Consider the following 13,995-nt stretch of genomic DNA (forward strand, 5'->3'; position numbering starts at 1 on the left):
CTCTGACACCAGGAGAGACAGAGACATTACACTAGAGACCTACATAATGTCCTGCACATCACTGCGGCTCCCTATGATATAACGCTGCTGGAAGCAGTGCTCTGACACCAGGAGAGACACAGACATTACACTGCAGACCTACATAATGTCCTGCACGTCACTGCGGCGCCCTATGATCTAACGCTGCTGGAAGCAGTGCTCTGACACCAGGAGAGACAGAGACATTACACTAGAGACCTACATAATGTCCTGCACATCACTGCGGCTCCCTATGATCTAACGCTGCTGGAAGCAGTGCTCTGACACCAGGAGAGACAGAGACATTACACTAGAGACCAACATAATGTCCTGCACGTCACTGCGGCTCCCTGTGATCTAACGCTGCTGGAAGCAGTGCTCTGACACCAGGAGAGACAGAGACCTTACACTACAGACCTACATAATGTCCTGCACATCACTGCGGCTCCCTATCACATAACACTGCTGGAAGCAGTGCTCTAACACCAGGAGAGACAGAGACATTACACTAGAGACCTACATAATGTCCTGCACGTCACTGCGGCTCCCTATGATCTAACGCTGCTGGAAGCAGTGCTCTGACACCAGGAGAGACAGAGACATTACACTAGAGACCTACATAATGTCCTGCACGTCACTCCGGCTCCCTATTATCTAACGCTGCTGGAAGCAGTGCTCTGACACCAGGAGAGACACAGGCATTACACTGCAGACCTACATAATGTCCTGCACATCACTGCGACGCCCTATGATCTAACGCCAGGAGAGACAGAGACATTACACTAGAGACCTACATAATGTCCTGCACATCACTGCGGCTCCCTATGACATAACACTGCTGGAAGCAGTGCGCTGACACCAGGAGAGACACAGACATTATACTAGAGACCTACATAATGTCCTGCACATCACTGCGGCGCCCTATGATCTAACACCAGGAGAGACAGAGACATTACACTAGAGACCAACATAATGTCCTGCACATCACTGCAGCTCCCTATGATCTAACGCTGCTGGAAGCAGTGCTCTGACACCAGGAGAGACACAGACATTACACTGCAGAGCTACATAATGTCCTGCACGTCACTGCGGCGCCCTATGATCTAACTCCATGAAAGACAGAGACATTACACTAGAGACCTACATAATGTCCTGCACATCACTGTGGCTCCCAATGATCTAACGCTGCAGGAAGCAGTGCTCTGACACCAGGAGAGACAGAGACATTACACTAGAGAACTACATAATGTCCTGCACGTCACTACGGCTCCCTATGATCTAACGCTGCTGGAAGCAGTGCTCTGACACCAGGAGAGACAGAGACATTACACTAGAGACCTACAAAATGTCCTGCACGTCACTGCGGCTCCCTATGATCTAACGCTGCTGGAAGCACTGCTCTGACACTAGGAGAGACAGAGACATTACACTACAGACCTACATAATGTCCTGCACATCACTGCAGCTCCCTATGATCTAACACCAGGAGAGACAGAACCATTACACTAGAGACCTAGAAAATGTCCTGCACGTCACTGCGGCTCCCTATGACCTAACACTGCTGGAAGCAGTGCTCTGACACCAGGAGAGACAGAGACATTACACTAGAGACCTATATAATGTCCTGCACGTCACTGCGGCTCCCTATGATCTAACGCTGCTGGAAGCAGTGCTCTGACACCAGGAGAGACAGAGACATTACTTTACAGACCTACATAATGTCCTGCACGTCACTGCGGCTCCCTATGATCTAACGCTGCTGGAAGCAGTGCTCTGACACCAGGAGAGACAGAGACATTACACTAGAGACCTACATAATGTCCTGCACACCACTGCGGCACCCTATGATCTAACACCACGAGAGACAGAGACATTACACTAGAGACCTACATAATGTCCTGCACATCACTGCAGCTCCCTAAGATCTCACGCTGCTGGAAGCAGTGCTCTGACACCAGGAGAGACACAGACATTACACTGCAGACCTACATAATGTCCTGCACGTCACTGCGGCGCCCTATTATCTGACACCATGAAAGACAGAGACATTACACTATAGACCTACATAATGTCCTGCACATCACTGTGGCTCCCTATGATCTAACGCTGCTGGAAGCAGTGCTCTGACACCAGGAGAGACAGAGACATTACATTAGAGACCTACATAATGTCCTGCACATCACTGCGGCGCCCTATGATCTAACACCAGGAGCGACAGAGACATTACACTAGAGACCTACATAATGTCCTGCACGTCACTGCGGCTCCCTATGATCTAACGCTGCTGGAAGCAGTGCTCTGACACCAGGAGAGACAGAGATATTACACTGCAGACCTACATAATGTCCTGCACGTCACTGCGGCGCCCTATGATCTAACACCATGAAAGACAGAGACATTACACTAGAGACCTGCATAATGTCCTGCACATCACTGCGGCTCCCTATGATCTAACGCTGCTGGAAGCAGTGCTCTGACACCAGGAGAGACAGAGACATTACACTAGAGACCTACATAATGTCCTGCACGTCCCTGCGGCTCCCTATGATCTAACGCTGCTGGAAGCAGTGCTCTGACACCAGGAGAGACAGAGACATTACACTAGAGACCTACATAATGTCTTGCACGTCACTGCGGCTCCCTATGATCTAACGCTGCTGGAAGCAGTGCTCTGACACCAGGAGAGACAGAGACATTACACTAGAGACCTACATAATGTCCTGCACGTCACTGCGGCTCCCTATGACATAACACTGCTGGAAGCAGTGCTCTGACACCAGGAGACACAGACATTACACTAGAGACCATGTCCTGCACATCACTGCGGCTCCCTATGACATAACACTGCTGGAAGCACTGCTCTGACACCAGGAGAGACAGAGACATTACACTAGAGACCTACATAATATCCTGCACATCACTGCGGCGCCCTATGATCTAACAACAGGAGAGACAGAGACATTACACTAGAGACCTACATAATGTCCTGCACGTCACTGCGGCTCCCTATGATCTAACGCTGCTGGAAGCAGTGCTCTGACACCAGGAGAGACAGACATTACACCAGAGACCTACATAATGTCCTGCACATCACTGCGGCTCCCTATGACATAACACTGCTGGAAGCAGTGCTCTGACACCAGGAGAGACAGAGACATTACACTAGAGACCTACATAATGTCCTGCACATCACTGCGGCTCCCTATGATCTAACGCTGCTGGAAGCAGTGCTCTGACACCAGGAGAGACAGAGACATTACACTAGAGACCTACATAATGTCCTGCACGTCACTGCGGCTCCCTATGATCTAACACCAGGAGAGACAGAGACAGTACACTAGAGACCTACATAATGTCCTGCACGTCACTGCGGCTCCCTATGATCTAACGCTGCTGGAAGCAGTGCTCTGACACCAGGAGAGACAGACATTACACTAGAGACCTACATAATGTCCTGCACATCACTGCGGCTCCCTGTGATCTAACGCTGCTGGAAGCAGTGCTCTGACACCAGGAGAGACACAGACATTACACTAGAGACCTACATAATGTCCTGCACGTCACTGCGGCTCCCTATGACATAACGCTGCTGGAAGCAGTGCTCTGACACCAGGAGGGACAGAGACATTACACTAGAGACCTACATAATGTCCTGCACATCACTGCGGCTCCCTATGACATAACACTGCTGGAAGCACTGCTCTGACACCAGGAGAGACAGAGACATTACACTAGAGACCTACATAATATCCTGCACATCACTGCGGCGCCCTATGATCTAACACCAGGAGAGACAGAGACATTACACTAGAGACCTACATAATGTCCTGCACATCACTGCAGCTCCCGATGATCTAACGCTGCTGGAAGCAGTGCTCTGACACCAGGAGACACAGACATTACACTAGAGACCTACATAATGTCCTGCACATCACTGCGGCTCCCTATGATCTAACGCTGCTGGAAGCAGTGCTCTGACACCAGGAGAGACAGAGACATTACACTAGAGACCTACATAATGTCCTGCACGTCACTGCGGCTCCCTATGATCTAACACCATGAAAGACAGAGACATTACACTAGAGACCTACATAATGTCCTGCACATCACTGCGGCTCCCTATGATCTAACGCTGCTGGAAGCAGTGCTCTGACACCAGGAGAGACACAGACATTACACTGCAGACCTACATAATGTCCTGCACGTCACTGCGGCGCCCTATGATCTAACACCAGGAGAGACAGAGACATTACACTAGAGACCTACATAATGTCCTGCACGTCACTGCGGCTCCCTATGATCTAACGCTGCTGGAAGCAGTGCTCTGACACCAGGAGAGACAGAGACATTACACTAGAGACCTACATAATGTCCTGCACATCACTGCGGCGCCCTATGATCTAACGCTGCTGGAAGCAGTGCTCTGACACCAGGAGAGACAGAGACATTACACTAGAGAACTACATAATGTCCTGCACATCACTGCGGCGCCCTATGATCTAACGCTGCTGGAAGCAGTGCTCTGACACCAGGAGAGACAGAGACATTACACTACAGACCTACATAATGTCCTGCACATCACTGTGGCTCCCTATGATCTGACGCTGCTGGAAGCAGTGCTCTGACACCAGGAGAGACAGAGACATTACACTACAGACCTACATAATGTCCTGCACATCACTGCGGCTCCCTATGATCTAACGCTGCTGGAAGCAGTGCTCTGACACCAGGAGAGACACAGACATTACACTAGAGACCTACATAATGTCCTGCACATCACTGCGGCTCCCTATGATCTAACACCATGAAAGACAGAGACATTACACTAGAGACCTACATAATGTCCTGCACATCACTGCGGCTCCCTATGATCTAACGCTGCTGGAAGCAGTGCTCTGACACCAGGAGAGACACAGACATTACACTGCAGACCTACATAATGTCCTGCACGTCACTGCGGCGCCCTATGATCTAACACCAGGAGAGACAGAGACATTACACTAGAGACCTACATAATGTCCTGCACGTCACTGCGGCTCCCTATGATCTAACGCTGCTGGAAGCAGTGCTCTGACACCAGGAGAGACAGAGACATTACACTAGAGACCTACATAATGTCCTGCACGTCACTGCGGCTCCCTATGATCTAACGCTGCTGGAAGCAGTGCTCTGACACCAGGAGAGACAGAGACATTACACTAGAGACCTACATAATTTCCTGCACATCACTGTGGCGCCCTATGATCTAACGCTGCTGGAAGCAGTGCTCTGACACCAGGAGAGACAGAGACATTACACTAGAGACCTACATAATGTCCTGCACATCACTGCGGCGCCCTATGATCTAACGCTGCTGGAAGCAGTGCTCTGACACCAGGAGAGACAGAGACATTACACTACAGACCTACATAATGTCCTGCACGTCACTGCGGCGCCCTATGATCTAACGCTGCTGGAAGCAGTGCTCTGACACCAGGAGAGACACAGACATTACACTAGAGACCTACATAATGCCCTGCACATCACTGCGGCTCCCTATGACATAACGCTGCTGGAAGCAGTGCTCTGACACCAGGAGAGACAGAGACATTACACTACAGACCTACATAATGTCCTGCACGTCACTGCGGCGCCCTATGATCTAACGCTGCTGGAAGCAGTGCTCTGACACCAGGAGAGAGGAATAACGACATATGAGGAACATTCTGTAACACCAGCACGAGTGATAGTTCCTCATACAGCCGCCACAGAATCAAACCCACAGACCACAGACTAATAGTGATAAGTGTACACACACACACACGAGCGCTCCCCACGTCTGTCATTGTTACATACACATGAGGGCTCCCACGTCTGTCAGTGTTACACACACACACACGAGCGCTCCCCACGTCTGTCATTGTTACATACACATGAGGGCTCCCACGTCTGTCATTGTTACATACACATGAGGGCCCCCACGTCTGTCATTGTTACATACACAGACATACTTCCAAGGATTCCCCATGTCTGTCAGTGTTACACACACACACACGAGCGCTCCCCACGTCTGTCATTGTTACATACACATGAGGGCTCCCACGTCTGTCATTGTTACATACACATGAGGGCCCCCACGTCTGTCATTGTTACATACACAGACATACTTCCAAGGATTCCCCATGTCTGTCAGTGTTACACACACAAATACATTAACAAAGGCTCCCCACATCTGTCAGTCAGTGTTGCACACACCTGAGCGCTCCACATGTCAGACATGGGGAGCCATAGTGGGTGTATAATACTGACTATCAGCTTGTTTTACACACACTATGGCTCCCCACATACACGGGCTCCCCATGTCAGTCAGTGTTGCACACACACTTATGAGGGCTCCCTATCTCTATCAGTCAGTGTAATGCATACACACACACACACACACACACACACACGAGGACTCCACATGTCAGTCAGTGTTACAAACAAGGGTGGACGTATAAGAATCTAAACATTCTGCTTTTGAAATATGCACGTAAAAATAGCGTATTTATGTAACACTCTGAGTCGTGTGCATTTTAAGCTGTTTCTGCATACCAGCAACATATGTGCCAGAGTTACTGCAGGCATGCATACCAGCAACATATGTGACAGAGTTACTGCAGGCATGCATACCAGCAACATATGTGACAGAGTTACTGCAGGCATGCATACCAGCAACATATGTGCCAGAGTTACTGCAGGCAGGCATACCAGCAACATATGTGCCAGGGTTACTGCAGGCATGCATACCAGCAACATATGTGCCAGAGTTACTGCAGGCATGCATACCACCAACATATATGTGCCAGAGTTACTACAGGCATGCATACCAGCAACATATATGTGCCAGGGTTACTGCAGGCATGCATACCAGCAACATATGTGCCAGGGTTACTGCAGGCATGCATACCAGCAACACATATGTGCCAGGGTTACTGCAGGCATGCATACCAGCAACATATGTGCCAGAGTTACTGCAGGCATGCATGCCAGCAACATATATGTGCCAGGGTTACTGCAGGCATGCGTGCCAGGGTTACTGCAGGCATGCATACCAGCAACACATATGTGCCAGGGTTACTGCAGGCATGCATACCAGCAACATATGTGCCAGGGTTACTGCAGGCATGCATACCAGCAACACATATGTGCCAGGGTTACTGCAGGCATGCATACCAGCAACATATGTGCCAGGGTTACTGCAGGCATGCATACCAGCAACATATATGTGCCAGGGTTACTGCAGGCATGCATACCAGCAACATATATGTGCCAGGGTTACTGCAGGCATGCATACCAGCAACATATATGTGCCAGGGTTACTGCAGGCATGCATACCAGCAACATATATGTGCCAGGGTTACTACAGGCAAGCATACCAGCAACATATATGTGTCAGGGTTACTGCAGGCATGCATACCAGCAACATATGTGCCAGGGTTACTGCAGTCATGCATACCAGCAACATATATGTGCCAGGGTTACTGCAGGCAAGCATACCAGCAACATATATGTGTCAGGGTTACTGCAGGCAAGCATACCAGCAACATATATGTGCCAGGGTTACTTCAGGCATGCATACCAGCAACATATATGTGCCAGGGTTACTGCAGGCATGCATACCAGCAATATATATGTGCCAGGGTTACTGCAGGCATGCATACCAGCAACATATATGTGCCAGGGTTACTGCAGGCATGCATACCAGCAACATATATGTGCCAGGGTTACTACAGGCAAGCATACCAGCAACATATATGTGTCAGGGTTACTGCAGGCATGCATACCAGCAACATATGTGCCAGGGTTACTGCAGTCATGCATACCAGCAACATATATGTGCCAGGGTTACTGCAGGCATGCATACCAGCAACATATATGTGTCAGGGTTACTGCAGGCAAGCATACCAGCAACATATATGTGCCAGGGTTACTTCAGGCATGCATACCAGCAACATATATGTGCCAGGGTTACTGCAGGCAAGCATACCAGCAACATATATGTGTCAGGGTTACTGCAGGCAAGCATACCAGCAACATATATGTGCCAGGGTTACTGCAGGCAAGCATACCAGCAACATATATGTGCCAGGGTTACTGCAGGCATGCATACCAGCAACATATGTGCCAGGGTTACTGCAGTCATGCATACCAGCAACATATATGTGCCAGGGTTACTGCAGGCAAGCATATCAGCAACATATATGTGTCAGGGTTACTGCAGGCAAGCATACCAGCAACATATATGTGCCAGGGTTACTGCAGGCATGCATACCAGCAACATATGTGCCAGGGTTACTGCAGTCATGCATACCTGCTGCACTCACAGTAGAATATCCTGAAGTTTCATCTAACAACCTCTAGATGGCGCTGTACACTGCACAACATACAGGCTTGGGATGTACTACACTATACAGCAATACCTCTGCACTATACAGCAATACCTCTGCACTATACAGCAATACCTCTGCACTATACAGTAATACCTCTGCACTATACAGCAATACCTCTGCACTATACAGCAATACCTCTGCACTATACAGTAATACCTCTGCACTATACAGTAATACCTCTGCACTATACAGTAATACCTCTGCACTATACAGTAATACCTCTGCACTATACAGCAATACCTCTGCACTATACAGTAATACCTCTGCACTATACAGCAATACCTCTGCACTATACAGTAATACCTCTGCACATGAATTACAGCAATAGCTGTCTTAAAACAGAATACATCTACTTATGTCTGCTGTAAAAGAGCACTGCTTAACAAGACCAGATAACGAGGGCTTCTGCATGGGCCCAGCTATGTGTCCTACACTGTTGTCTATGTGATGCTAGGTAAGTGCAGGGACACAGAGGCACTATCCCTACACATGTCAGATCAGTCAGTCCTGCTTTCTGTATGACACAGCCGTGCAGCTCGCATACAATCAGACACCCAGAAACAGCATAAAGTAGTCACATGCCAGCCCTGTGCGTCATGATCTATTATGGGCAGATACGCCCTACGTAGGGTAATACTGGGGATCGTCTGCCTAAAAACACCAGAATATTGCAGTCACAGGGCCCAAGATCTTCTGACCAAGTAACTGCCAGCCTGTCCCTCCTGGCGTAACACAACAGGCACAGGCAGGAAATGATAAACCCTGCGCCAGGCCCTGCAGACAGCGGGGAGGGGGGTGTAGTGGTGAATGAGTCACCCAGGACCACACCCTGCGGTCTGCAGAGCATGCCAGCTGCACAATGTACATAGGATGCGCCAGAGTGACCAGCTGAGCTGCCTAGTCATGTGGGTACAATAAGCATGGCAGTCCTCACGTAACACCGCTATTGGCACCAGAAGCCAGGAGATAAGAGCGGGAGACCAGAGACCCTGTGGCTCCGGCTTACCTGGAAGTGGAGGATAATGGTCCAGATCAAGCCCAGGGTCAGCTTGGGATTTCCGTCTGCAATGTCGTCATTCCGGATGTTCACCAGTTTCACCTGTAAGAGTGACAGAGAGCTGAAACGCATGGACATCGCAGAGAGCGCGAGCGAGCGCAGCGTACAGCCGGGGTCCCGGAGAGTTACCTGTCTGAGCTTCAGGAAATCCAAAGCGATCTGTACATTCTGCAGCTTGTGGAAGCGCATTCGGCCTTTCTCCCGGGGCTGTAACGCAACAGACGCAGGTTATGGCGTTTACATATTCCCCAAAACACATACCCCAACACAAGCGCACACTGTGATATAAGGGACCACCTCTAACTTCGGGAGAACATGCCTGTGGCTGACCCTGCAGAGGATAGACGCCATGGAGGCGACCAGTCGCTGGCCACAAAGGCTGACACTCAGCTGGATTCATTCACTAAGGGATTTCAGAGCATTAGTACAATGTATTAAATGAACGGTCCCCGATTCCTAGTCTCTCTAATACTCTAGACTTGCGCAGTAGAGCTCGGTAGTGAGTGATTTGTGTATATTCTAGTTCCATGCAACAAGTCACCTATCCCTTTGCTACTAATGACACCTATGCGTCTGTATGTATCCTGGGCCAGAGTAAGGACACCTATGCGTCTGTATGTATCCTGGGCCAGACTAAGGACGGCTATGCGTCTGTATGTATCCCGGGCCAGAGTAAGGACGGCTATGCGTCTGTATGGATCCTGGGCCAGAGTAAGGACACCTATGCGTCTGTATGTATCCTGGGCCAGAGTAAGGACGGCTATGCGTCTGTATGTATCCTGGGCCAGAGTAAGGACGGCTATGCGTCTGTATGTATCCTGGGCCAGAGTAAGGACGGCTATGCGTCTGTATGTATCCTGGGCCAGACTAAGGACGGCTATGCGTCTGTATGTATCCTGGGCCAGACTAAGGACGGCTATGCGTCTGTATGTATCCTGGGCCAGAGTAAGGACGGCTATGCGTCTGTATGTATCCTGGGCCAGACTAAGGACACCTATGCGTCTGTATGTATCCCGGGCCAGAGTAAGGACGGCTATGCGTCTGTATGTATCCCGGGCCAGACTAAGGACGGCTATGCGTCTGTATGTATCCCGGGCCAGAGTGAGGACGGCTATGCGTCTGTATGGATCCCGGGCCAGACTAAGGACGGCTATGCGTCTGTATGTATCCCGGGCCAGACTAAGGACGGCTATGTGTCTGTATGTATCCTGGGCCAGACTAAGGACGGCTATGCGTCTGTATGTATCCTGGGCCAGAGTAAGGACAGCTATGCGTCTGTATGTATCCCGGGCCAGAGTAAGGACGGCTATGCGTCTGTATGTATCCCGGGCCAGACTAAGGACGGCTATGCGTCTGTATGTATCCCGGGCCAGAGTAAGGACGGCTATGCGTCTGTATGTATCCCGGGCCAGACTAAGGACGGCTATGCGTCTGTATGTATCCCGGGCCAGAGTAAGGACAGCTATGCGTCTGTATGTATCCCGGGCCAGAGTAAGGACAGCTATGCGTCTGTATGTATCCCGGGCCAGACTAAGGACGGCTATGCGTCTGTATGTATCCTGGGCCAGAGTAAGGACACCTATGCGTCTGTATGTATCCTGGGCCAGAGTAAGGACGGCTATGCGTCTGAATGTATCCTGGGCCAGAGTAAGGACGGCTATGCGTCTGTATGTATCCTGGGCCAGACTAAGGACGGCTATGCGTCTGTATGTATCCTGGGCCAGAGTAAGGACGGCTATGCGTCTGTATGTATCCTGGGCCAGACTAAGGACACCTATGCGTCTGTATGTATCCGGGCCAGACTAAGGACGGCTATGCGTCTGTATGTATCCCGGGCCAGAGTAAGGACGGCTATGCGTCTGTATGTATCCTGGGCCAGACTAAGGACAGCTATGCGTCTGTATGTATCCGGGGCCAGACTAAGGACGGCTATGCGTCTGTATGTATCCGGGGCCAGAGTAAGGACAGCTATGCGTCTGTATATATCCTGGGCCAGAGTGAGGATGGCTATGCGTCTGTATGTATCCTGGGCCAGACTAAGGACGGCTATGGACAGGCTGTGAGTGACACACAAGAGACCAGAGCTGAGCTGTGCAGATAACATTTCAAGACCTCTATTTCCACCATAAAGGGACATTGAGGAAATCCCCGGGAAGTCCGCCCTGTGAGAGAGCGTTTCCTCAGGGGCAGCGGACGAGAGCTTTTCAAAGACCATCTTAAAGGAGGAAATGCTCTTTCACACAGAGCCGGTCATCTGCGCGCACCCCAGACGGTACCGGAGCCAGGCAGGAAGCGAGCAGCACGCTCGTCTGACAGCGCCATTCGCTCACATTGCTGTGCCACATTAGCATAGAAGTATATTGATCATCTGAAAGTTCTGAGACCAAACAGGGCCAGCCCAACGCGTGACAGGTCAATGACATGAGGCGTCGCAATCCTGTAACGTGACGCTAGGCGACCGACCCTGTGACATGATAAACGCTATATGGTGTCATTAGGCACTATGGGAATCAGACATGATGGTCACTTATAGCCTGTCACACTGACCTATCTGGGGAAGGGGCTTAGTCTGGTCAGTCTGCCTGTACACCCAGCCAGGGTCATGTTATCCTACCATGACTAAACTGTGAATCCTGAATAACTGCTCATGCTGAGAATAAACCCTGCAATCAGGACCCACAATCAGATCAGGGCATGCCTAGAAGTAGACGTGTGTGTAATAGCAGTGAGGAGAACGTAACCCCTGCGGTCACTGACAGCGCCAGGATAGATATGTCCTCCATTAGCTGCGTACTCTGGCCGGTTTCCCCGGCATCAGCTCTGCGGCAGCTGAAAGGAGAAATGAGCCTGGCACACTCACCTGCTCACCACCGCTAACAGAGAGGCGCATGCACCTTCAGCCAATCAACATACATCCAATCACAAATCCCACCAACCACGTGTTAGAGCAGGTTTTAGCAAGGATTGGCCGGCTTCAGCATGATGTCACCCCTGAGAGGACAGCAAGCGCTCTGTGGGTTATAGTTACATTGTACCTATGTAGGCTGAGATCCAGCACAGAATATTACATGGGCATCATATTACATATACCAGTGTGTGGTAGTGTCACATGGCCACGAGCTATTAGGTGTGCCGGTGTGTCATGGTATATTAACGTCACGTGGCCATGAGATATTACATATACAGCTGTGTGATGGTATAATAATGTCACATGGCCATGAGATATTACATATACAGCTGTGTGATGGTATAATAACGTCACATGGCCATGAGATATTACATATACAGCTGTGTGATGGTATAATAACGTCACGTGGCCATGAGATATTACATATACCGCTGTGTGATGGTATAATAACGTCACGTGGCCATGAGATATTACATATACAGCTGTGTGATGGTATAATAACGTCAAGTGGCCATGAGATATTACATATACAGCTGTGTGATGGTATAATAATGTCACGTGGCCCTGAGATATTACATATACAGCTGTGTGATGGTATAATAACGTCACGTGGCCCTGAGATATTACATATACAGTTGTGTGATGGTATAATAACATCACGTGGCCCTGAGATATTACATATACAGCTGTGTGATGGTATAATAACGTCACGTGGCCATGAGATATTACATATACAGCTGTGTGATGGTATAATAACGTCATGTGGCCATGAGATATTACATATACAGCTGTGTGATTATATAATATCTCGTGGTCACATGACATTATCATATCTACAGATGTGTAGTGGGGTAATAAAGTCACTTGATTATATATATATATATATATATATATATAACTGTATACTTATATTGCATATACAGGCATATAGTTATATGACAAAATACCATGACATTCAGATATTATATTTACAGGCGTGTAGTGCTATAATAAAGTCACATGGCCATGAGATAATACATATAGGTGTGTAGTGCTATAATAGTCACATGGCCATGAGATATTACATATAGGTGTGTAGTGCTATAATAAAGTCACATGGCCATGAGATGATATATATAGGTGTATAGTGCTATAATAAAGTCACGTCGCCATAAGATATTACATATTGGTGTGTAGTGCTATAATAAAGTCACGCGGCCATGAGATATTATATATAGGTGTATAGTGCTATAATAAAGTCACGTGGTCATGAGATATTACATATAGGTGTGTAGTGCTATAATAAAGTCACATGGCCATGACATATTATACATATAGGGGTGTAGTGCTATAATAAAGTCACATGGCCATGACATATTATACATATAGGGGTGTAGTGCTATAATAAAGTCACATGGCCATGACATATTATACATATAGGGGTGTAGTGCTATAATAAAGTCACATGGCCAAGACATATTATACATATAGGGGTGTAGTGCTATAATAAAGTCACATGGCCATGACATATTATACATATAGGGGTGTAGTGCTATAATAAAGTCACATGGCCATGACATATTATACATATAGGGGTGTAGTGCTATAATAAAGTCACATGG

The 13,995-nt window shown here is 48.8% G+C and overlaps 1 protein-coding gene across 4 annotated transcripts in view; it reads right to left on the reverse strand.

Annotated features, from left to right (window-relative positions):
- PLEC (plectin) overlaps positions 1-13,995 on the reverse strand; it is a 249,407-nt gene that overhangs the window by 104,794 nt on the left and 130,618 nt on the right. For all 4 annotated transcript variants that reach the window (XM_088442057.1, XM_088442055.1, XM_088442059.1 and 1 more), the window contains 2 exons: positions 9,616-9,693; positions 9,436-9,528 (listed from right to left, as the gene is read on the reverse strand). In XM_088442057.1, coding sequence (XP_088298183.1) covers positions 9,436-9,528; positions 9,616-9,693 — 171 coding nt within the window. The remainder of the gene's footprint in view (positions 1-9,435; positions 9,529-9,615; positions 9,694-13,995) is intronic.

Source organism: Taudactylus pleione, unplaced genomic scaffold (genome assembly GCF_031769625.1).
Source record: "Taudactylus pleione unplaced genomic scaffold, aTauple2 ptg000304l, whole genome shotgun sequence".
Lineage (NCBI taxonomy): Eukaryota > Metazoa > Chordata > Amphibia > Anura > Myobatrachidae > Taudactylus > Taudactylus pleione.